This window comes from Zeugodacus cucurbitae, chromosome 3, assembly GCF_028554725.1.
Source record: "Zeugodacus cucurbitae isolate PBARC_wt_2022May chromosome 3, idZeuCucr1.2, whole genome shotgun sequence".
Taxonomy (NCBI): Eukaryota; Metazoa; Arthropoda; class Insecta; order Diptera; family Tephritidae; genus Zeugodacus; species Zeugodacus cucurbitae.
The window spans coordinates 1,692,403-1,719,101 of NC_071668.1; the positions used below are offsets into that span (position 1 = coordinate 1,692,403).

At 38.7% G+C, this 26,699-nt stretch overlaps 1 protein-coding gene across 16 annotated transcripts; it reads right to left on the bottom strand.

The window, feature by feature from the left end:
* Window positions 1-735: 735 nt before the first annotated feature.
* Window positions 736-26,621, bottom strand: LOC105209722 (serine/threonine-protein phosphatase 6 regulatory ankyrin repeat subunit B). Of its 16 annotated transcripts, none has more exons than XM_029038675.2 (17): window positions 24,670-26,621; window positions 23,688-23,789; window positions 17,594-17,695; window positions 15,128-15,244; window positions 12,915-13,007; window positions 11,645-11,858; window positions 11,245-11,540; window positions 10,870-11,172; window positions 9,380-10,807; window positions 8,784-9,320; window positions 8,503-8,709; window positions 7,754-8,447; window positions 7,278-7,376; window positions 5,490-5,701; window positions 3,309-3,437; window positions 2,700-2,808; window positions 736-2,235 (listed from the first exon to the last, which is right to left on the bottom strand). In XM_029038675.2, the coding sequence occupies exons 1-17, from the start codon at window positions 25,057-25,059 to the stop codon at window positions 1,949-1,951; spliced, it is 5,319 nt and encodes a 1,772-aa protein (XP_028894508.1). In that variant the 5' UTR covers window positions 25,060-26,621; the 3' UTR covers window positions 736-1,948. The 16 variants fall into 16 exon arrangements, 15 of the variants coding, with proteins under 15 accessions (XP_028894508.1, XP_028894520.1, XP_011178596.1 ...); XM_029038687.2 differs by lacking the exon at window positions 5,490-5,701 and adding an exon at window positions 4,955-5,184 and having other exon boundaries at window positions 737-2,235; XM_011180294.3 differs by lacking the exons at window positions 5,490-5,701; window positions 7,278-7,376 and adding an exon at window positions 4,955-5,184 and having other exon boundaries at window positions 737-2,235.
* Window positions 26,622-26,699: the final 78 nt, after the last annotated feature.

Genomic DNA, 26,699 nt, shown 5'->3' on the forward strand with positions numbered 1-26,699 from the left:
GATTCCCATGTCTGAGTATATTTGAGGGTTTTGTCCGGGAACAACAATGATTTACATTCCTATTAACCAAAATTTAGATGTTAGACAATTTTAAGGAACAAATTGTAAGAAAGGACAAAGCTCTTCAGAAATAGCTTTTTCAGCAAGACACATTTTCGTTGCATTTTTTATGATAACCAAAGAGTGCGACATGTTATGAAAAAAGCAAAGCAATATATTGAAATGATATGGACTATAAAGTTCAACTTTCATAACTCGAAATTCTATAACTCGAAGTTCTCCATAACTCAAACTCTTGAATTACCTTCCATAACTCGAAGTTTTATATTATGGTAATTGGAGTTAGGGAAGTTCAATTGTGTTTCTCAGAAGACTCAGAATTATCTCCAGAAGCATCGGATATATCTTAGAGGAGACCTAGAAAGAATTGATTGATTGATTGGATTCCCATATGTACCTATTTTTACACTACAATGAGAATAAGACCAACTGTTATACTTGAAATCATTTTTTTCCAAACCAAAGACTTTCCGCTAGCGAACTCTACCGACGACCGCTGCAGTTGCTACAGCGCAGAAGTAAACCATGCCTTGGATCACTCTATACTCAACCAACAGAGGGCGCTAAGTGCCATATTTGTAAACCGCTTGGTGTCGCACGCATCAACGCACAGTGGGATGTTTGATACAAATATGTTTTTTTTTATGAAAAGAAAAAACTAAAATATTTCGTTAATTTTTTTTATTTTAGTAAACAGTTACACAATTAATTTGATACAAAAACTGAAATTCCTTAAACTGGTGTGGTGACTTCATGGTACAAATTAATGTTTCTCGATATAAGTATGCATTTACTTTAAGAAATATCTTATGTCTTACTCTAAATTGTCTAAATATCTTCTACATATTAATTTTTATATTTATATATAATGAGAATAACGGAAAAATTATTTCTGAAAAAAGTGATTTGAGGACATAGAGATCGAAACGGCTGACTAACGTGAGGACAATAATCTAAATTGATCTGTTCAAAGACCATTTTATTTGCTGACTAAGTAATGAGAGTTTGTTTAAAAAAATGTAAGGATATATATGTAAGGATAAGGATTGATTTGTGCCTAAATCCGGTAATAAATGTGATTCTGATTAAAAAAATATTTAAGAATTCATAATAAATATATGAAAAAATTTAGGAACTCTATTAAATTAAAATTTGGACTGACTTATATTATACATGGCTGAATGTTTAAAGATTAATATTTACATATATATTCACTTAATACTATACAGGACATTTCGTGTGGTTATCCCTCAATAATTAAGACTATCTGTGTGAGATTAATACTAAACTTAATACACTTCAATTTAATTTATTTAATTAATTCAAATCATTAAATTATTAGACTAAATTACTTTAAAACTACAAATTGAAGAAATCTTTAGTTTAATCCTTAGACACGACTGGAAAACATTTTTTTGCTTTGTTGTTCGCTAATTTCAAAAACATTTTACTCTAATCTACTACAACAACTTCAATTACATTATTTTCTATATTTTGTTTCATTTTAAAAGGACGATTTCTTAAGTACTTAAGGAGTAATTGCATTAAATTATTCTATCTAAGGTAGACATAGTGGGAAGTACCTCTTTTCATATATGAAGCACGTGACTGGAATTGAAATTTAGATACAAATCGTTTTACCTAAATCGTCTAGCTACTAGAACTTATCATTACAATTTTTCAAAATCTGCCATACTCAATACAATAACAACATTATTTTGCTGTTGACTTAAACCTGTAATATAATTGAATAATTAATTCACGGTATAGTCTAACTGTAATAAGCTTTCAATGCTTCAACTGATGATTCTACTGGATGAGTATGTAGCCATGTGTTGGGTGCTTCAAATGCTCTATGAATGCAGTTTTTGTATGAGAAAAGCACTCTCTACACGTGCGGCAATTGCTCTTGTGGCGGTGCTGCTGCTACATTATTGCCCACCTGTGCGGGCGGCGGTGGCGCGCCCGTACCGCCACCACCGCTACCCTCGACGGAGCCGCTCTCCGCTTCGGAGTCCTTGATGGAGCCGCCCTCCTCGTCGCCAACCAACGCGCGATATTTCTTGGCGATCGCCTCCCAGTCGGCCACGTTCTCGATGCGATTCTGATTGGCGGCGGTGAAGCTCGTCTGCGAGCCAAGCGGTGAGAGATGCACCACGGAGAGAGCCACCGAGTCTACTGGCCATTCAAAATTAATTGAGTTGTTGTTGTTGATTTCATAAAAGCGAAAGATTAGAAAAATAAAATGAGTTTTTGTGCTTTGCTTTGTTGGCGAAATTTGTTTGCGAAATTTTGAGCTAGCGCAAGCTAGGGAGCCAATTCTCAGTGATATTCAATTGGAGAGGAATCAATACTTTCGTCTCTCCCAAGTATTTACATATTTACACTACAGATTGTACTAAAGTAAGTAAAAGCAATACGCAAGTTGTATGCCATGTGAGCTTTCCATAAGCTCCACTTGTGTGGTTCACTTCGCTACGCGCAGCTGCTAAACTCGCTCAGAGCGCACGCACACTTCACAAACTCAATATCGGGCCGGTTGAGGACCGCTCGGCTGTGGTTTGTGAAGTGAGCGTGGCAGTTCGTTTCGGTGGGCTAAAATTGGAAAGCAGCATTGCAGCGACACATACATTTCCTACCTTTCTTGATCTTCGAGAGCCACTTGGCGCCAGCCTTGGTGCGCGGGCTGGCCTGCCGTATTCCCATCATCTGTACCAGACTTGGACGCTTCTTTTTCTTCATGCGCGCCTGTGCGTTGACGTTGGCGTGTATAGAACGTGTATGGTACGTAATTATTATGCAATTGTGGTGTTGGATGATCGGGAGGTGAGTAAACGCAGTGGCGGTTGGCAGGTTGCCAGGCGATTTTGTTTGTTGGTGTGGAGTTAAGGACAAAAGACAACAACAACAATAGATAACAAACACATATGAGTATGAGCAGTGATAAAATACACGAACAACGAACAACAGAAGTGCCCAAGTGCAAAGCTTACAATATAACGGTGTGCAGAGGACATAATACAGGGTGCCAGTGTGCGAATAAAGTGTGATTTGCGATTAAAGTAAAGTAAGAAACTGAGATAGAAAGAAATAGAATTTGTTTTGTTGCCATTTTGCTTTAAATGGGTTGGGGAAAAGGTCAACTAGTTTAGAATTAGGTAAAATTGGTGTTCAGACTACAGAGTACAGAGTAGGTTGTAGTGGCGGATAGACCCGCAGAGCAGCTGTTAGACACTCTTATCGTTTACCTTGACCTTCTCGACGATCCACATAAACCATGTGGTAACTAAATTAAGTGGCGATGGCGCTGTTGTTGTGCGATGCATGTTGCGTATAAGCTTGGACAGGCCGAATTTCCACTCAATATCGGATTGAGCCTGAATTTCTCAAATTACATTTGATTTTTAGTTTAATTTTTTTTTGTTTTTAATAACAGCGCATTCCAAGTAGTAGGCATGTATGATATGATGACGTTTGGAGGAATGAAGGGTTGCATTCCCGTATATATACAATGATATGTGTGTGTGTGTGTGGGAGAAATAAACATATTATATGCAATATTTAATTTTCGAAGCAGTAAACACTTTTAATTTTATTAAACAAATATCTATTTAATGCTGAAAAGGAACTTTTTGTATATAAATATGTATGTACTATATATGTAAGTGTAGGCTTGAAAGCTTTCAAAATAATATAAAACCATTTCTAATATTGTTATGCTCTCAACTTTCTCACATTCACTTGTTCGTCGGAGAGAAATCGAGATCTTACCACCAGCTGCCGCCGTGATTAGTCTCTTATTTTATATTTGCTAAATTCTGCGTAAAGCAATAAGACCTCCATTTAGCGCATGAAAGCTTTCGAAGCACACCGTCTAAAAGCTTTGCATACTTTAGGCAAGACAATGAAAGCTTTCACTTTTTATTGAAAGTAAAACAATATTAGAAATTCACAATAATTCGTAAAGAAATGAAATAAACGGATAATTGTCATGCAATGGAACATGCAAATATTATATTTAGACACAAAGCACAAACATATGTGACAATAACACACTACAACTATTCGTATTTTCACACTGAAAGCTCGCTGTCTTCGTATTTATTTTTATGAATAGCCTAAAAGCTCGGCACTTGCTTGAAAGCTATATTTCTATGCTATTCTATTCTATTAGACAAAGCGAACACAGAGAAGCTTTATATTACACATTTACTATTCTATTTATATTTACTAATATTTTTGTTTATTTAACTAAGTTATTCAAGCTAAGCTTTTGAATGTAGCAATTTTTTTATCGTAAAGAAACAACTGTCAAAATATTAATTGTATCTTTAAGATCGCCTTGCGAATACTCAGAACGTCGGTTTTTCTTGGACGGAAGTTGCAAGTCTGGGCAAATGATGGACTTACTGTAAATTATGTGAAAGCTTAACATAATCGTTAATTGAGTATGAAGCACTGTTGAGCTTTAAGCTTATTTACATTAGCTAGCTCTGTAAGCATTTAGAGCTTAGAAGCAATAAATAGTATTGAGCTTTGCACTAAGCTTTCACTTGCAAAAATCGTTCAAATCACAATCATTGTATTTCGTTATGCTTGCGATTTTTTTCTTGGATTAAAGCTTTTATTATATATATGTTACATATTGCAAGATTATTGAAAGAAGTTTGAGGAAATCTTTGTAAATAGTTAAGTAAATATAAGATTTCACTTTTTGTTTCAAAAGAACTGAAATCATTTTCTTCAAATCCTCTAAATTACACACTCTCTTTCAGTGGCTCGAGACCAAGGCATTGGTAAAACAAGAACTCATAATCACATAAGTATCGATTGTATATAGTTATATGCAGTTAAGTATGGTGTGTACCATTTCGGCACAGTAAAAGAATACTACCTGAATCCGTTGATAGGTGTCAGACATCATAGCAATCAACAGGTTGATTAGCACAACCACCGACACCAACATATAAATGCCGAAGACTATTTTGAACAGATACTCCACCCAGTACGGCTGAGTGGGCTCGGCCACGTTCAGTATCTTGTCCACCTGTGTTTGTTCGGTTGTCGTCTGACCGAACACGGCGAAGAAGAGCAACTCAAAGGAGGTAATCGGATGCATGCGCACTACACCCCGACGTATTACAAAAACAAATACAATAACAATGTGACCCATTGTGGGAGCACGTACAAAAAAATAAATAAATATAACAAAAACACCACCAACAAACCGTTACAGCATTGGTAGCAACCACATATATATACGACGAACACCATTTTCCATTTCACACAGCAAACGCAGTGTGTTTTTATTGTTATTATTGCATAGCATTATTTCGTATGATTTAAGTAATTGTAATTGTAAAGTGGGAGGGGGAGAAGAGAAAAAACACAAAAAAACTTACGATTAATAAATTGCATGCGATACCAACCTGTATGCGTTGATAAGTATCCGACATCATAGCAATGAGCAAATTAATAAGAACAACCACAGACACAAGCAAATAGATGCCGAATACGAACTTGAACAGGACCTCGGTCCATTCGGGGCGCAGATGGCGCATAGGATTGATGTCCACGGTCGTTGTCTGTCCAAAGACGGCGAAGAATAGGCGCTCGAATGCCAAAAAGGGCGTCATAGGTCCTTTCGGGGATTTTGCATTTTTCATTTAAAGTTTTTTTTTTTTTGGATTTTAGGAGTTTTGTGTTGTTGTTATATAGCGGTTTGCAAAAGGAATCGAAACAAATGCCAATAGGCAACAGTATTAGTAGAGCTTCATTAGGATTTTACAAATAATTGGCAACACATTAGCGGCATTTTACGCATTTGGACATCGAGTGACTGTGAGGCGTGGCAGCGTTTCGCTTATACGAATACTTGGTTTGAGTTGGTGCATCACACACGTTTAAAGCTACACAGTTCTGTAAGGTACGGGTGACTAAAATCGACATGGCTTTGTGCAGAAGCTGTTGGAACCCCTTAGCGGTTAGGATAAACAAACATCAACATGCGACTTTTGAATAACTTTAATATTTCTTGCTAATAAAAATGCAAAAGTAACAGAAAACATAAGATATTAAGCAAACGAAGTGACATCAATACTGAAATTTAAATCAAATCGATACCGACGCTATAAAAAGTACAGCAGTCATATTAAACGTAAAAGTTTTAGATGGCAAAAGTAGAATTTTTGGAAATGATATTTTATAATCTCGGTAGTATAACTTAGTCGTAATACTACTGTCGTCTTCGATTAGTTCACTATTTTCTCGACAAACTCGGTTGCCTGATAAGCTTTAAGTTAAGTCGTCCAGAGTCAGTAAGTGGCTGGATTAGAAAGCGCTATATGAAACTGTTCTGGATAGTAATCTTCGTTAAGTTAAACCTTCAAATCGGCGAAGAAATGACGTCTCTACTAACAAAGTATCTGGCTAACTCTAGCTTACTTAAAAAGCTCTCACAGCTCTCTCTCTCTCAATTAGATATCATTCATCTTGCAACAACATTCTCAATATTAAATTATTAGGCACAATTTTTCATTATCACAGTAATTACCCGAAGATAAGATAACACAGTAAAGATAAAATCATGAAATATTATTCCAACTCTCGAGTAATCATAACATAAATGATATGAAATTAATTGGTCCCTGTTTTCTTGGTAAACAAATAAAGAACATATTTCTCCTGAAAGATTTCTGAGACAATCAATAACGGTAAGTGTGTTAGATAGTGAAATTTGTAAAGATCATAGGCGAAAATAGTGCAAACAGCTTCAAAAATTAGAGAAAACTTAAAATATAGAAAAAGTGAAGAATAATAAAATAATTTAGTCTGTGAAGCAAGTAGATATATAAGCATGCTAAACACGTTAAAGATAAATAAATTTAACGGAGAAGAAAACAGAAAACAATTAAAACAAAACGAAAAAGCATTCCATTAAAAACAAGTTCGTGTGTGAAACCTTAGCAAACATTTAGACACAACATCAAGGATGCACAGATGGGGATGTGATGACCACTCAAAGCTAACATGCCCTTTCAATTTCTCATATCGCATATATGTAACTTCTCAGAGCTAAGTGGAGATGCCGCAGTAGAGCGAGTCCCAAAGTGGGTATACAAAAAGTGTGGACACAACATCGAAGGCGGAAAAACAAATAAAAACACACCCACTAAGTAAGTAGTAAGTAGCTCTTGCCTTCTGGCAAATCAACTTACGATCAGCTTTATGCTTGCGTCGAAACTCGCTTGATAAACTTCGACTATCGACATAACGCTCAGCGGAACTGAGGGGAGGACGCGGTGTCGGCATATCGTCTGTGCAGTGTTTTCGGAGCATAAGAGAAACACAAAAAAAATGCATTTTGAGTTCACATTTTGAAGTTAGTTAAGCAGCAGCTGTAGCAATGCTGCGAAGAGCATCTAATACGAGTGGTCTGTAATTGTTCGGCATGCAAGCTATAACTGAGACTCTTCACTTGAAAGCAACAATTTATGTTGTCACCTTCAAGACAGATACTTATCCATACAGTCTTTTAATTCTAATAAATATTAAATTACTGGGAAAAGTGACTCCGAGGAAGGTCCCTCAAAGACACTTTTCTCTATACAAAACCAAAAAAAACACAACCAAAAACTATTCTATGAAACACATGAAATGACATACACGAAACACCAACGAACAAACAACTTACCGTCACTAAAGTACCCTCGATTTCGATTGCGCTTTTCGAAGCCTCTCAAATCTTCCGGCTTTAGGTTCGTAAATGACTGATTCAGCGCCACAATATGCATTGAGAATCCAAAGACGAAAATCGCAAGCACCGCCAAAAAACGTGCCAGATCCTTAAGTAGATCCCCAATGATGATGGCCCATGGTCCAAAGAGATGATGGAACGACAAGAAATCCAATATTTGCACGCAAGCCAATAGGAAGGCCAAGGCGAAACATTGATTGCGACAGTAGATTAGCGTTGGCCAGTATAGTTTAGAGACGAAGACGAACGCGGCCACATGCACGCCCACACCGGCCATGCCCAGTAGCAAGACCAACAGTTTAATTGATCCCAATCCCGATTTGTCGGATGGATTTGTCAGCTCGAACAAAAGTAGACCACTCAACCAAATAAGTAGTCCAATTTCGTACCAGTAGGGGACCAAACTTAGTCGCAGCACCGGATAGATGGGCGTAATGCCCACGATGCTGAGATGTATCATTAGGTATATGTGTGAAGTTAGATAAGACATGAACTTTATAATAGGCACTTTGTTGAATTTGTGACCCATCGGAAAGGTGAAGCCAATCCAAACAGGTGGACACACAATGAATGCCACTAAAAGCAGCAGTATTTTCCACGAGGCCCATGTGAGTGACCCTCTCCAGAGTTCCTGCATGAATTGAAGAGATGAGCAGATTGAGTCGTTGAACTTGTGAAACACCTACCTGCAGATAGCGCTGCACTACAGTGTGCGCAATAACTTCCTTTTGCTCGTTCTCGATGAGCACGTCCAAGAACTCCACATTTCTTCGATCAGTGGCTTGAAGTATTTTGCCTGCTGAGTCAGAGCCGGCAGCTAATGCCAGCAGCTCGGTGGCCATTGCTTCGCATTGTTTGCCGGCGGCTACTAGGTCTTTGGCGCGTTCTTTTTCCTTTTGGGAGGACAATTATAAGAGATTACTTGTTTACATTTCGATAAATATAAATGCATCTTCATTCCACTAACCTTTGTTGATAAATTCATATAGATATTTGACAATTTCGCCGCGGTATCGACTGGTGCCGGTGAGACCAGCACAAATTCTTGTATCGGTTTGTTATTGTGATTTTTGGAGACAACCATTAAGTTGTACACAAACCTTTTGTCTTCCATTAGATTGTAGGTGTCATGTTCTTTGTTCATGAGATACCGCAGCACATCGTTGTGGCCTTCGGAAGCGGCAAACCATATTGCCGCGCAACCGTAGTTCGTCTCCGACTTTGGCGAGGCGCCTGCCTCGCATAGTAACTTCACAACTTCCAAGTGGCCGGCTTTGGCAGCACAATGCAGTGACGTCCAACCATTTTTGTCGGTGGCATTTATCTCTGCGCCTTGACCCAACAGAATCTCCACCATCTGTATGTGGCCGTGCATGGAGGCGATGTGTAAACCGGTCCTGCCATGACGATCCGTCGATTGGAGCAGTTCTGCTGAGCGACTCAGAAGCAAGCCAACCACTGACATGTGACCACCGAAGCAAGCCAAATGGAGTGGATTATAACCCTGTGGAACAATATACATATATTTCCTATAATACTTATGCAAAAATTTCATTAACTCACATTCTCTGTCGTTGCCGCCTCTACTTGCACTCCCGCCGAGTTCAGCAGCAAACGCACCACATTCTCATTGCCCGAGAATGCTGCCAAATGTAATGGTGTCATCCCCGATTCCGCCCCTAAGTCACCAAAGAGACTTTGTCCGGTCGGAGGTTCAGATTTCACTGTCGCCGGCACGCTCGTCAATAGTTCGCGCACAGTGTCCGCTTGTCCGTAGTAGGCAGCCACATGCAACGGCGTCAGTCCCAATTTCTTGCTGGTTATCCTCAAAGAATTGGTTCCTTTCAACGCATCCAATACCTGGCCATGACCGTTCTGTGCCGCTAAATGTACCGCAGTGAAGCCGGCTTTGTTCTCATCCGTACATGAGGCGCCCGCACGCACCAACGCCTTCACCACGTCCGCATGTCCACCCTCGGCCGCCAGTTGTAGCGGTGTGGCATCAGTCAATTTGTTTCTAGCTGATATCACGCCAGAACGATCGAACTTCATTAGCTCCTCGATCACCTTCACCGAACCCTGCATTGCAGCGATGTGTGCGCAGGTGTTTCCATCCTTGCTGGTGGCATTCACCAGCGATGGATGTTGTTGTAGGAATAATTTGGCCACTTCAGAGTAGTTGTTCTGCGCAGCGACATGTATGGGCTTTTGGCCCAGATCATCGGTCGCGTCTATGTTAGCCCCGAGCTCGAGCAGAAGCTGACATACCTCCATCTGTCCACTAGCTGCGGCCAGATGGAGAGGCGTTTGTTTGCGTAGCGTCAATATATCGATGACGGCATTGTGATCCTTGATGAGGAACTTCACCAGATGTGTGAAGCCATTCATCGCTGCCAGATGTAGCGCCGTGCGACCGACACGTGATTTCGAATTGATAAACGCTTTGTTGGTGAGCAGCGCGTCGCACACGTGCAGATACCCTCGTTCGGCAGCCAAATGTAGGGCAGAACGGCCCTCAGTGTCGAACACATCCACTCTGGCATGATTCGCTAAAAGGTTGTTGACCAGCTCCATGTGCCCGCGGTGACAAGCGATTAGCAACGGCGTCCAGCCAACCGATGTCTGTCGATTCATGGCCTTCTGAATGTCCGTGGGATTCATGTGGGCGATCATCTCCATCAACACGTCGTTATTGCCAGCGACGGCACAATAGTGGAAAGCAGTCTCCAGCACATTCTTCGTTTGCAGAGTTACGTCGGCACCATTCTCCAGTAACATGCGAACAATTTCCTTGTCGGACTCAGGTATCTTTACCTCCTCCTTGGTGATTTGGCATGTATAGTGTAGTGCGGTTGCGCCGTCGTCATTCACTGAATTAATATAGGTGGTAGCTTTATCTGGACCATGTTTCTCCTTAACCATCTCGATGAGATGACGTACGATTTCGGGATGACACGAACGGCAGGCCATATGTAGCGATGTTTCGCCAGTCTGCGCAAAGTTTAATTATAGCTAAAGTATGAAACATATTGTGCAATTTGAGTTGGACCTACATTGGATTTGTATAGTGGATCACCGCCATCTTCAAGGAGTTGTATCAGCGTTGCCAGATTACCGTTACGCGCGGCTACATGCACCGGCGTCAGGCCATCATCGGTAGTTAAATTGGGACTAGCTCCGGACTTAAGGAGCATTAAGGCACAACGATCGCCATCCTTAACTCGTGCGGCGATATGCAGCGGCGTTTCGTGCATTGCACCGCCACGGACATGGACATCGGCGCCGAAGCCCAGCAATGTTTCGACGACGGCCGGCTTCGCGGACTCCACGGCGATATGGAGTGCAGTGTAATTCTCCTGCAAATGCAAATCAAAAAGTGAGAAGTTATTACTAATAATAACCAGCTTCTAAAAGCAAAGAATACCCACATTCGTTGTGACATCAACTTTCTCGCCCTTCTGCAGTAGGGTGTTAATGATGCCGGTGTGGCCGTACGCGGCCGCGGTGTGAATGCTGCGCGCGCCATTCTTATTTGGCATGTGTAGATAGACGCCCTTCTTGAAGAGCATCGTCGCGCACTCGGCATGGCCATTCAGCGAGGCGATATGCATCAGCGTGCTGCCATCCTTTGTGCGTTCGAAGATGCTCGCCTTGAATTTGTCCGCCAAAATTTCAATGATGTGCGCATGGCCATTCTCAGCAGCTAAATGCATCGGTGTACGATCTGCACGGCGGCAGACAACAACACAAATACACAAAATTACAAAAACGAGTTGAAATTTAAGGTTAGATGTGTATGGAAATCAGAGCTATGGAATGAAAGGCTACCTTGATTATCCGCAATGGACGCAGAGGCTCGCACGCCGTAGAAGTACTTGAGTAGCGCCTCGTCGCCTTCAGCGGCCGCTATGTGCAACGGTGTCTGACCCTCGCCATTTTGGGTGTCGACATTGGTGCCGTAATCGACGAGTATTCGCACCATATCGACGTCCCGTCGTCTGGCGGCCAAATGTAAGGCCGTGTCTCCATTAGCCGTTGTTGCCTGCGGAAAGTGAAAGGGAGGTGACCGATTACAGGCGGTGATAAGTGGTAAAAAACTGAAAAATTGTAAACTGAAGAAACTTAAAAAATGCTTTAATCAACGATGTACGAGGTGGCAAATGTCGTCGACATAGTTTCAGTAAATCATATGCAAATTGCTTAGTAGCCAAGTTGAATGCGAAGGTGAAGCTCGAAGTCTAAAGGCCTTCCTCGCTTAAGTGGATATATGTTGTCGATAAGACTTACAGCATATCACTTACTGGCGGTGCGAAGCTTCATTAAATTACTTTAATTAAATTAAATTTGACACCGTTACACATGGCCAATCGCGAGAGTGTGTGTTAATTTAAAAGAAACCAATGAGTCGCAAGAGTCTTCAAAGTCGTCGTCGGCGTCTTGCGTGACTCGTTACCGCAAGCGAAAATTGAAAACGGCAGTGAAAAAAGTTTCGCTCAAAATTAGTTCATGGGAATGCCTCGCATGAGCAATAACTTCGCCAGGCGCGCAAATGCAACGCTGTGACCGCCAGCCCTCCAAGTGCCATGACCCACTGCACGCCGCTGGCAATTTAGTCAACGCATCGGTAAGTGAAAATTTTAATTTGCCACACCAACTGCTTTATAAAGTTGAAGTGCTGCCGTCTGAACGATGCATACTTTCTGGCGCAATGGCTTAATAAAGTGCCAGCCAGAGTTTGTAGCGCCTCGACCGCGTGCCACTTCTTGTTTGTAGCATGCAACGGCCGTCAATGTCACTGGCGCTGCGTGCACAGCCTTTCTTGCCACACATACGGGCTCGGACGATGCCACCAGGCACTCGTTGCAATATGTGCGAGCAAAGCGTGTGCAAACATGCTTGCAATAAATAACGGTGTGTGTTTTTTTTTTTGTAAGTAGTGTGGCGATTTGTATACGATTTCATTTACTGTTACTAAACTAATTTCTTTATTAGCAAAGCCATAAATTTTTAGACAATTTGACAAGTCAAGGTGAAGTAACTTTAAATTTATACTTCAAATTCAAATATATTCATAGAGCCTTGTTTTGGCATGCATTACCTTCAGTTGGTCCGACGTTTGAGCTGAGAGCAGCTCTCTGACCATAGATTGATTACCAGACTCTACCGCAAGCAGCAGCGGGATTTTTCCCCTCTGGAATAAAGAACGAAAAGAATAAGATCAGATTTAGTAACATATTTTTATTATATTTATAATTCTCTGGAAATATAATCAATTTTGAGAGTATTCAAGAGTTCATATTGAGGACATTAATATGTGCGATCCTATAAGTATGCTAAAATATCCGAGTATAGGGTGCCTTATCAACAATAAATAACCTATTTTTTATATTTATTTTTCCATTTCAACGAAATTTTAACCACACTCCCCTCCTGCCGCAGAAGCATTTATCGATTTTTAGACCCGGTTTGTTTATCATTTCCGTAGCAATGCATTCTTCGACCTTTTTTTGCGCCGTTATTGTTTGGTGCCTGAAAGTATGCTGCATTTCCATGCACATTACAATGGTGTCTACGGAAATGTTGAAAGGTGCGTGTTTATGTCATTGTTACTTGGAAACTATAATAGTTTTTCAAACATGTTTACTATTGCCGGAGAACGTCTGGTTGTCTTTACAGCCAACATATGTACATCTCTTCATGCATGAACTCTGTATGTATGTTTGTATGCATGTAAGTTAAGTAGGTCTCTGTTGTGTTGAACTCATTTGTCGTCGAGCCCGTAAGTTTTTTGCTGCATTCATAAAGAGTTCAACTTGCAAACTTCGCCGCCGCCAAGTTATTGCCGCAGACACTTTCGTATTCACTTACACAAACAACATTTTGCGTGCCAAGGAGATATTTGAAGAATGGACAGAGTCTTCACAAACACACATAACCGGGCTTCAATTTACATGTCTAGGAACCTCAAATCTTTACATATAGACATTTGTATGTATGTATGTATTAGGGCGCCAAGCTTGCCGTTAAGTGGTTGGGCGTCACAAAGCAAAAAGTAGTTTACCGTGGTGTATGTAACAACTTACAGTTGCGTCAAAATCTATGGCATTTACAATATTTTCGGCTTCATTATATCTGCACATTTGAAGTGTTTTGGTCGGAGTGCAAAAAAAAAATTCTTTCTGTCATTTTCATGCATCTCAATATTTTACATTTTTTGAAAAATTTGAAGCAATTCAATATTATATTTTATAAGAAATCTCAAAAGCAAATAATAATACCCTATCGAAGATATGTTTTCCATATTATAATTGGTACTGCATTTTTTCTGCACTCTAGTGTACTTCCGCATTGCACTAATCTGTATGCAATGAATCACATTTGAATTTTAATTTATTGCATTGCAATCGTTTGCAACTTGCCATGCCTGGAATCTTGTCACTGTCTCACTTGAATGTTTAGTTTGATTTTTTCGGTTTTTTGGGGCTTTTCAAAGAGTTAAGCGCGAGCTTTTTTGTCTGCTCTGCATCGAATGGGTTGCATGAGTTCAGCGCTATATTATATTCATTAGCTTTGTGTATGCAATAAAATTATTTATGGATTTGCATTTTTATGTTGCTCCCCATTTCGCTTTCTCATTTTTTTTAATTTTTTTTTGTGTTTTATATTCTCTCATTCGTGTACATTCGTCTTTGGTTGCCCAAAATTCTTCGCTTTTAAAGCATTTGTTATGATTTTGTTATTGTTGTTGTTGTATTATACGTTTATTTGTTTGCCAGCTTGGTTATTTCCGTTGCTGCCACGTTTACAACACTTCTGTTTACGTTGGCACCGAGTGGCACGGCTGGCAGTTAACTACAACAACACTGACTCGAAAGAATGGTGATGGGGTTGCTTACATAGTATATACTGTCATGCAAAGTGTGGGTTGAAGATACAGTTATCATTTCTTTGTGAGCCATTGACATAACTGAAACGCACTTCAATGCTGCTGTCGATGGTCCGTGTTGAATTGATTTATTTTGAACTTTACACTAGCATCACTCATACGCACTGGTGTACCGGAAACGTATGGATTTTCTATGTGGATGCATGCGTCTAATTTTTATTTTATTTTTTGTGTTTTATTATAAATATATTAATGACTCTAAATTAGTTTAAGACAAAATTAAAGAAAATTATACATATTTTTTTATCTCCTCACTTGCAATAACAGTTCTCTCTATCTCTCTCTCTGTTGTATTTTCAGCCACTTAATTTTTTAATATTCTCATGTACTTATATATAAATTATATTATTTTATTTTTTACTTACCCCGTCTACTTTCAAGCGTATTTCTTTGCCAGCTGTCGCTAATAAGGCGCGCAATATATTCGTCGCTGTGCCCGTTTGGCGACTGGAGACGAGATGCACGGCGGTTTGAGTGCGCGACTATAAATAGGAAAAATATAATAGAGTTTTACTAAAAAGCACTTAAAACTTGGCAGTTTACATTTCACAATCTATTTTTTGTACTCTATGAACAAATACACAGAATATTATAATTTAATTAATACAATTTATTTTGAAGCTAAGAAAATCACATTTTTCATTTTAAAGAAGTTATGTTCTTTAAATAGAAAAATTAAAATTTTACCAACAAAAGTTAAAATTTCTTTCTAAAGCCTACTCTCTACTCGATAGTCGCGAATGCCACTGCTCGACTGTCGACAATAAATTCAAGTGCCTACAAAATTATTTGCAAATCTTCGATTATGGGTGTGAAAATTAGGCATGAAGAACAAAAGAGTCACAGAAGGAAAGGGGAACCAAACGGAAATCGCAGCAAAACATTATTCTAAAGTTAAGCATGCCATTCACGAGCATTTACTGCAACTAATTTTAAGTACAGTGAGACCTCCAACAATTAAACTTCATTGCAATACAAATGAGAAAACATTATTTTAATATTTTTACACAAAATAAAAATTGTTTTAAAAAAAAAAATTACTACTTTTATTAAAAATAACTATATATTCGTTGATTGATTGAAAGAGGAGGTTAAAGAACACTTCAGATAGGTTTCATGAGGCTCTCTGTGCTAATTTTTTATTTCTATTAAATTGAAAATATTCAAATTAATTTTTTTTTCAATTTGAGTTTCTAACGCAACCATTTTTTATGATAATAAGTGTTATTGCTCACTGAAGTGCATTAAAGATGCATTTATCATACAGTCAAGCCACTACTGTAGCAATGATTTATAATTTGACAGTTATGTGAGGCCAGTTGGAATCAAAACGGAACTAAACTGAAGGAAAATTTTTACAAAAATGTGGCTACTATTGTTAGCATTAATAATTCAAATTCAGAATTTATAAAAAAAATAATTATTTCACATGAAAAGTATTTTTTCGTCTTATAATATCTACAATCCTAAAAAATTTTAAGCTCAGATTATATCTAAGCCGAAGTATGCCCTGAATAATTTCTTTCCTCTTTTATTTTCTAGAAGATATTCTATATAGACATGATTTTGAATTGGAATGCTTACAGGCTGCTTACAATATGCCACAAATTCAGAAGTGCAGTGGCACTTGAAGGGTCTAAGCAGTGCATTACTATTTTTGTCTGACATATTACCGATATTTTGTTGCATTCCAACGACAGAGCTACAAAAATAGTACAACAACAGCAATAATGTAAGCTCTGAAGCAACAGACAATGCACTATTTCTATAGCTTGAAGCGATTGTGTGTGTGTGTGAAAGTCATTAAAATAAATGCTTTCTAACAATCGGCGGTGGTGGTTGCCCACAAATTTTTGCTTAGTTACTGGAATTTTGTTTATTCGCAGCAATTTTTACTTACAAAAAATAAGCGAAGCATAAAAGTAATGGTGGTGGGCGTGGAAGGTAATTTAGGTAAATTTATCGAAAATATTAAAGACTATGAAACCCTCCTTTGTGCGCACCATTACTTGGGTGGCTTAGTGACAAGCGCTGATAGCCGCGGGTGGGGAGAAATGCATATCGATTTGGGCCAGATCAAGCGTCAATTTGCGCAGATTTTATTGATAGACAGCGTTGCATGCGTCATAAGCCGCGATAATTAAGAATGTGCTGCAGCTTTAAATGTATTTAAATTGAGGGCGAATAGTTGAAGCACTTTAATGACTTATATATATATAACTCATACGCCCCCAACTCGTTTTGCGCTTAGGCCACTAATCGATTACATGCACTTTCTTTGCCACTATAGCGCGAAATTCGTGCCAATATTTGGGCAATCACAATTAGACGACCTTCGCCATTGCCGCTGCAATTAGGCAAGTTGCAAGCGACCGTCAAGTAAGTAAAAGTGGCACGCCACATGTGAATTAGAAGGAATGCGCGCGTGTAAGAAGAAGAAGGTGAAAGCCACGCCATAGGAAAATCCGTGTGGTCACTCATTTGTCGCATTCATGCAAGGGTGTGGAGAAACGAAGAAAAATAAAGCTTCTAGCTTTCTTGCTGCAAGCCCACACAGCTGCTTGTTTGCGCCACCAGACGTGTGCCGCAATGCTACTTGACCTTTACGTCTATGAGCATGCAGGAATTTCCAATGTGGTCATGCAACTAATGCCGTACATACATATCTACATAATATAAGTTAAATAATTTTTTCCTTAAACACTCCTTCCTTTTTTTCGTAGAAATATGACTTTAGGGGCATGCAAGTGAATGGAAATCTGCAGTTACATACTATATGTTTACAGTTAATAATATATGCATAAAATACGTTCATAACTTGGCATACTTACGCCGCCCGTCGAGTATGGGTCCACGCCGCGTTTGTTCAGCAACAATTTGACGACATCCTCACGCGAGTACATCGACGCTATGTGCAAAGCGTTGTAGTTGTCCTGCAAAGAGAAGAAGAGATGAAGTGAATTGAGAATGTACATGAAAGAGGTGTGAAACCAATCACTGGCACCAGCAAAACATTAAATGCATATAGACTAATATAGCGCTTGTTGATTAGCTAATTGAAAATTGATTTTAATTTAACGAAGAAAGCAACTTTTTCCACACATGTGTCTACACACCCACAAATCACACACGTATGTACATTTCAAATGTTCACCTAAACTAAAAACCATATATTGAGATTTGTTTATATATTGGTCACACACCTTTGTGATTTCTTGCTACCTTGCCACATTAACACACATAGAAAGCTTGCGGCATGCAACGAATGCATAAAATTTGACCCTGACTTTCTTTCTTTCTTCTTTTGTTCGCAAATTTACTACCGGATATTTAGCTTGGAGCTGTTGTAATAACAAAAACTAATGCTTTTCTAAAACGTGTGTTTGCTTTTGCTTTAGCTCACATGCTCGGATGTCCAGTTCGTTTTTAGTGTAAACAGTTTTAGTTCGCTGAATTTGAAACGCTTCCGCGTGAGATCGTATTTCTCTTGCTTCATGACAGCCCTGACATATGAGTGGCATATATATATTCGCTTTAAAACGGGACTAGTGAGAGCAAAGAGGTCATTGAAAGAAAAACTATGGTAAAACTGAACACTTCGTTATACAATTTTCTGTATATAGATGTTTGTAAAACTACAGGTTTTAAAAAATATCGAGAATTTTCTTTTTTGTTTGAAAACAGTATTTATTGATTCTGTCGCCATTAAAACAGTACCCATTCAATATTTTGCACTTCTGCCAGCGCTTCTTCCTATCGTAATGAAACTTCTCAAACTCGATTTTTGGAATATCCTTTGGCGCTTTCAACAGTTAGATCATCTATGCTTGCAAAACTGCCCTTGCCCTTTAAGGTTTCTTTAGTTTTGGAACTAGCAAAAAGTCACACGGAGTCATATCTGGTGAAAATGGAGGTTTGAGCAACGTTACAGTATTGGTTTTGGCCAATAATTCACGAACAAGCAACGAAGTGTGAGCTTTTAGCAAACGAACATCGCCAAGGTCATAAAACACGTCTAACCTTAGCCTGAAATGTAATTTTGACAATTATTTTTTTGATACACCTCGTAAATCATCTTGAGACCCAGCAATAGTTCATGCCTCTTGGGTTCATAATTCATTATAATCTTGTCATATATAAGACGATCTTTAGATAGACAATTCACACAAGCTAATATGACTCGCAAGTTCGCAATGGAATTTATTCTGCATCTTCTGTGCACCTGCCCTGCATTGTCAAGGCAACGACTTCGCTACTTGAGGGCTTCACAATATGAGAATCTGGAAGAGGTGTCGAAAGTGCATCCTAAAGGATGACTACTACTCGTGGACAACGTGACGGCACTCCATCTGGTATCGCAAAGGACCTAAATAGGTCTATGTGTGGCGTATTGGCCTACCAGTATAACCTAACCTAACCTATTCGATGACCTCTGACTTGATACCAATCAAAATTTATGCGCAAAATAAATAATACTAAAAATTGGGAAAAACTTTAACTCAATACCATCCGTCCTATAGGCCAATGAACTGCATATTCACCACCATAATTGTGTTACTTTCTTATTTGCACATATGCATTGTCTTCACAGCGCCATTGCTGAAATCATCAATATCTACACCATTAAGTAACGATTACCAAAAACCTCAACGCTTCACACCACTCCGCTTCGAAGTAGGTTAAAGCAATGCAACATTTCAGTGCTCTGTGAAATATGTTGGAAAATTTCGCGCTTCCGTTTATTTGTTTCGGTTTATATTACTACTCGGATATACCGTTATGCATAGCCATATGTTTATGTAAATATTTAGTATCTTATTACTAACGAAAAACTAAGCCAACTTTTGTTTTATTCTAACGCGGTATGTAATGCAAATCAACAGAAGAACCCAATGGCCGTTTTTGCTTTGTGGCATAGTGTTTAGAAATTATTAGAGCAATGAAGAGATATATTTGAGTTTAGTAGAAGATAAAAAATAAAAAAAACGAGTTAAAAATGTTGCGATATATCTTCTTTTCTACTAAGAGTTTGAAGTCAAGCTCTCAAACAGAAATACTGTTGAGTCAGTGATATTTATCAAAGGCCTTGCTACAAATGCCTTCCAGCATTGCTTAATCACCGGCACATGCTTCCTCCTCCTTTGATGTGTGTTAATCACACCTTTGATGTGTAGTGCAGAGTAATTTATGCAATCATCTAATTAAAAGCACTCTATGCTGTTTCTGCAAATGACAAAGGTGTGACTCACGAAAAAAATTACAATCGTAATGACTCAAAGCATAAGGAGCGACATCTGATGACATCTCACAAAATGTCACAACGCATTTTTTCTCGCCCTGCAACTGTCAACAATTACAATTACAGCAAACGAGCGAAGAACGGTAATGAGTAGCCTTCGCACAGTTCACTTTAGAGCCACCTTAAACCACTTTGACAAATAGTTATTTCGAGCAATTGAAGTCAACGCCAAGTTTAGCCGCGAATGACTCGCACAATTTGGTGCACTGCATTGCCCCGCTAATGTCACTACCAACAACAACCAAGAAGAAAGTCAAATCATTATACAACACACCCAAAATGAGCTCTGACATGTGTGTTGACCGCCCCCATTGGTGTTGTTGGAGGGTGTGAGCAGTAGTGGTCGCCAATGCGTTGCAGTACAAATGTTGTTCTAATGATATGAAACTCTATGACTTCCGGTTCCTGCAAAGCACAAACACTAACAAACTCATACACACATACATACACTCAAACACTCACATGTAGGCAAATTGGGGCGCATATAAAAATAACCACTGAGAAATTGCGAAATTCGCTTATATTTTGATGAAGTGCGGCAATTTACTTGCGCACTAGTATTAGTGTTTATATATATTTGTGGGTGTATGTGTGTGTGTTATATCTAATTAAAAGTGCTGTTAATGTTGCACGTCAAAGTCAATGTTGCGGAAACTCATATGTAGAAGAAGCACACCTCAACGACACCTACTAAGGTCACCAAGCACTTTCATTTTTCACACCTAAATACGCACACACTGCCAAGCAGAAAAGGAGCGTGACTTCAAGATACTTTGAGTCCTGCTGCTTGATGGTCAAGTAAGTGTTCTACGCAAAGGTTAGGTCAGCAAGTGAGGCATAAGTGGTAATTTCAATGACGAAGCAAAGCGGTGTCCTTGTTTCAAAACCACGTTGATTAATGCATGGGACCCACCTAAGTTTTATAATGATTAAAACATGTATATGCTCTAGCTGGCTGACCCTGTTTATATATTTGCAAAAGTCAGCTAAATTAATGTTGAAATGATTCCAAAAAATTACTTAAAAAGCTGCTAATGTATGGAATCTCTCAACTCCAAATGTACATTATTGCGATTATTTGTAATTTAGCTTAAAATAGCGCATTACACGGTAATTATTGGCGGCATTAGGAGGCATCTAAGAAATTGTGACAAAGTGCCTCTTACACCATCACAGACTTTGGGCCGAATTTACCTACATTTTGGTGTTAACAATTGGACTCTGAATGAATGCTTTTCATTAGAGAAATTCATATTTTATATAACGCTGCCGTGCTACGAACCTCCATTCCGGCGTATGCTCGCCCTTCACAAAATGCACTCTACGAGTGAAGTAAAAATAATTCTCCCAGTAATAATAATTAATGATAATCGCCTTTTGAGTGGACAATCAAATTGCGAAAACTAATAGGCCAGCGTATGGCAATTTATTTCAACATGAGCACACGAACGCACCCACATACACTTATAAAGTAATCACATTCAGGCTACTTTGTAATCTAACGTGCCTAGAAGTGCACGCAATCGCGCAAAATTAATATTTTTGTGCATAATTTTTAACAGACAGTTGGGGTAGGAACATCGAAACAGTTCGGAGATTCATAAATCTTGATGTTTACATATATTTACATTGAAAATCTAAAAGCTAAGCTAAGTCCAAATGTTTTAAAAATTACGAAGACGAAGACAGAAGTTGTAAGTCTGATCCCGGTACCCTGACTTACTCCCAAAAATTTCGATCGTAGCTACATTTTTCCTATTTACTTCGATAATACTTTACTGCTGTTACAAAAACAACAATGTGTTCCTTATATAAAAAAAAAAACACTATCCAATGGACCTTATATATTTTAAACAAGCTGCAATAGACGCTTCGGTCTTTAGGTCATGTATATCAGCACTGAAATATAGCGCTTGAGACTATCCCACATTTTCATTGACTTTTTGCTCGAAGTAGAAAAGCATTTGAACGGATAATGTGTTGAAAATAATAATTATTACTTCCCCTAGTTGCTTTGCAAATTGTACGTTGCTTTGTATGTATGTATGTCTGAGTATTGTAAAAGCTTTGATAGCAACATGCCAGTTTCGTTGGTCAACTGTAAGTGTTTCAGAGTCACAAGTAGCTTTCGTGTTTACTTGAAGTTGCTTCCATAGCCGCTAGCTACCGTTATAGCTCACATCCTTAACGTCTTTTTACTTAGTTTTTCTTATTTTCGGTGATTTCTTATGTTTCGCTCACTGTGTAAGTGGAATCTAGGTCAAGGATTTTTTTATTTTATTTTATTTGATTTTTCTTTCATTGTTTTGGTGAGTAAGGCATATTCCCAAAAGGTTTGCCAAAAAGTGCTATGCAATTGAGAAATTTATAGGGATTAATTACAATGGAAGTTGAATCGAGTCCCGCTGTGGTATTCTACATAAACTTAGTTTCAACAATTTCTATTCTGACTACTTTTGTTATCTTCTATTTTTGATTGAACAACGCTAGAAAATGTTTCTTCCATGCTTCGTTTTTAGACTTATTTTAAGGTTATGACCCAAAATTTAACTTTATTTTAGAGATAATGGTTTGCCACTATGTTTTGAAAATGATTTCGGGCAAGAATAAATTCCAGCCGAGAGACCCAATTTCGACCACTTCTTGCAGTAATCTCAGCAATAAACGGTGTTCTGGAGTAAATCTGTTCGAAGTAATAGCTGTCAAAAAGAACAACTCCTCATTGAAAAACAATTTTGTTGTAAAAAAATCATCTTTGTGAGTTATTTTCAGTCGCGCTATTAATACTTTTATTTCTGTTTTTGTTTATATGGGAATCTTTCACTGCGCGCAAGTGGTTCTGGGTCATCTTGATAACAAGTCCGGAGCAGAAGAAACACGCATCCGCACAATTAATATTATTAATAAGCTATGAGCGCCGGCGAGTATTAAATTGCAAACCGCCGAGTAAATATGTCCGAACATCGAGTTTCCTTATTATGCGTGTATGCTAAATGTGTGTTAAGTGTTTTGCGGGGACGCAGAACAACCAAAGCTCAATCGAATAACGCAGAAATCAGGGAAAATCCTTCAAGTTACTACGGTATCGACGCGTAACGCGCTGTGACGTTTGAAACAAAAGTTGCGTGTGCCTTAGACTTATACATACTTATATACAAACACACACATTTACTATATCCATATATATAGTTGATATGTATTTACATGTATGGGTGCATATTGCTTCGCTATTTGTGTGTTTGCAGTTTGTTGAACTACTTATATTCATCTTATTAGCCAGACTATGCCGACTAGAAAGCAAAAACAACACAGAAACAGCACTCCGAATAAGTAGTTTAACGGTAAAGGGCGCAGGCGGCGTGTGCGCGCTGGCGGAAGCGTTGCGACCGACGACCGCGTTTAGTGCGCCAAATTAATTTATGCGATTCCGTACGCACTTTAAGATTTATATATGCGGCCTCTATCGATTTGACACAATTTCACCTTTCTTTGTTTTTTGTTGCTTTTCTTTTTATTTACTTTTTTTTTGGGGTTACATGGCAAAACTTGTAGACCTCATTTTGGAGGAACTATTTTTGTTTTTGCAGTTAAATTTGTGCTTTAAATTGTAGGCAAATTGTACTTACATTATTCCTTGCTCCCACATCGGCGCCCAGCTCTATCATTCGATCCATAATTGAAGTTTTATTGTCCTTAGTGGCGAACATGAGCGGTGTCATGCCAGTGTTCTGAAATGGAATCATAATATTAATATAATACTAATATTTACAGTTAAGATTTAATTTAAATTCATTTTATAGCATGAATGATTCAAAAGGAAACTGAGTAATGGGGTCAGTCTTGTATTATTCACAAATTATTTAGGCACCAGTCAGTGGACCTCCCTACGAGCCTTAGATTCGAGTCTCGGTGAAAGGGAATCCGAAATCATTGTTTAAAATGTCTTATAGCACCGCCCTTGGCAGACTATTCCAAATCCCAGAGAGAACCTCAGCCTTAAAGCAGATTTGAGGCTAAGACAAAATTTTAAATTTTAAATTTAATTTATTTGAAAAGGTCTTGGTTCCAGTATAACAGGAAAACACTTCGAATGAAGAAGCCTCCGTAAAGCGTAAATCATGTAAAAAAAAATTCATTGTTATCTATAAAAACTGAGTAAAAACGAAAACTACCTTTAAGATGAGAGAAAAAATTGAAAACATGGTAAAAAGAATATGTTTGATACATGTTAAACAGATGTCGGTGCTGACGTGATAAGCGCCCATTTCGACTACTCTTCTTCGTTACACTCGCGCGCTAACAACAGCGACTAGTCAGCGACTCCAACCAATAGTCAATAAATTTATTTATTGCCGCACAACCCTTTTGGTAAATTTATTGATATTTTATACGAAATTAGTTGGCGGCGATGACACTGCACAAGAAGAGGGGAAACTGAAATATTCACTTTTTTATGACTTGTAAACGGTGAATCTATCGTTACATTAATGCGTTGTTACTAGTGGAAGTGCAGCACTAAGTAATGGCAATATTGCCGTGGCAGCGCACTCTATTCATTCCGCCATCGACTGCCTCTAAGTTGGTGGAAATATGTATTGTAAAACTCACCGGATCGTGTATACCCGCCAGCGGTATGTGATTACCATCCTCACCCGCATTCGCCACATACTTCTCCAGCTTCTTCAATTCCTGTTCGATAGGCGTCCATTCACCCTTCATCGCCAAAGCGAGTATCTTATTCGAGGTGTCCCGTATAGAAGCACCCGCGCTTGGTGGCTTCGGTGTGGGGAAGCCCTCTGCTTCTTTCTTATCACCATTGCTGGAGCTGTCGTCCTTCTGATCGGAGTCGGCTTTACTGGCCGGTGTGGCGCGTTCGCTGGCCGTCGTCGACTCTTCAGGCGTGTTCCCGGCGACCGCGCCAGCAACATTTGAAGGCGTACGTCGGCCAATGCCGCCACCAGCGCCGCCACGCCCACCACGTTTGACCGGCTGTGACATTGCGATTTCAATTTAAACGGTTTTATCAAAAGCACGAGAGTTATTCACCGCTGTGAACACACTACATTTTGTTGCACATTTCGAACACATACAGACGCAAGTGATTTCATTGTATTTGTGAAATGGCTGCTTGCAATTTCAACATAAGGGCAGCATTTGAACTGACTTTGGGGCGATTACACAACGAAAATTCTCACTCACTTATCACAAGCTGGCAAATATTCTGTGGGATTTTTTTGTTGCAAAAAATCGGACTCTGATTTTATATTTTCAAGGAAGGATTTCACTTCTTTCAGACATAATTGTACGCATTACTAATTTATTTTTTTTATTTTTTAATTAAAATTATTTCATTTTTTATTTTAATTTTCAAAATATAAAAATATTTTGTTAAGGAATTTCGAATCACAATTTGAGTTTGAGTAATTTGAGTCACATAACTGCACTTAAAGCCATTTCACTTCACTTCTACTTGAAGCAGTTACTTATATATAAAAATATACATATATAATATATGCAAGCACACACACACACACAAACATGTGTAATTGATATCACTTTATCCTCAAGCCAGTTGATATGCGAAAGGTGTTTTGAAAACCAACCGTTTGCGACGAGCGACTCCGACTTTCTGATTTTTCACGCTCAATCCTGCCTCTGGCAAACCTCGGCAAAATAGTGGCTTTCCAGCGCCTAAGCCATGTGACCGGAAGCTACCTTAGCAACATGACGAATACTTGCGCAGTAACGGAAGACGCCATGGAAGTGCTGGCTTCTTGCATTTGTTTGGTACGGCTTCAACTTGTTTGATTTCGCCAGCCGCCGCTATGCCGTTATAAACGGTTTGTTTGTTTACATTTGTTGATTGTTTATTATGCGTTCGAGCGCTAAGCTAAGAAGAAGAAGAAGTAAAACCTTTAAGCACGCACACTTAGTAGCTCTAGCATACCGCCACACTCTCCTTCTACGTTTGGGAGAGTAGCCAAAATCTCAGCTCTCTTGCAAACACAAGCAAATCGTTTAGATGTTTGCTTAAGCTACTGCTCTCACCAGATTTTTTCAAATTATATGGCACTTATTATCTTTATAAAAGAACGACCTTTCGGACCTTCAATTAAGAATTGCTTATCAGACTCTGAAATGTACATATAAAAACGTCACATACAAGAATCTTGATCTACAAGAGAGCGAGGGTAGAAATGCTCTCAAATAAAGCATAGATACTTAGCAACCGCAAGAAGTATGTTTTTGGAAAGAGAAACTTTTATTGGAGAGGTAAATAACAACACTTATACATATTCAAAATGCTACGAAATCTAAATATATATACATATATGTAAACTAATTTGTCTCTTGTCTAATCTCCCTAATCTTTCCAATCTTCGTTTGTGATTATTTTATTTATATTTGTTCTATTTTATTTATCTGGTATTTATGGTGAGCGTGCTTGAGCGCTTTTGTTTTTATTCTGTTCAGCGAATGTAAATAACTGTGAATATGCATGAGTCCAAATTACTAATTTTATAAGTCAAAGGAGACTGAAAGTGAAAAACCTTACTTCCGCAGAGGTTGCTCGTCTGGGACCTCATCGAAGATCTTATATAAAGGACGCCTTAAGCAAAATAAGAAAAAATTGTGTG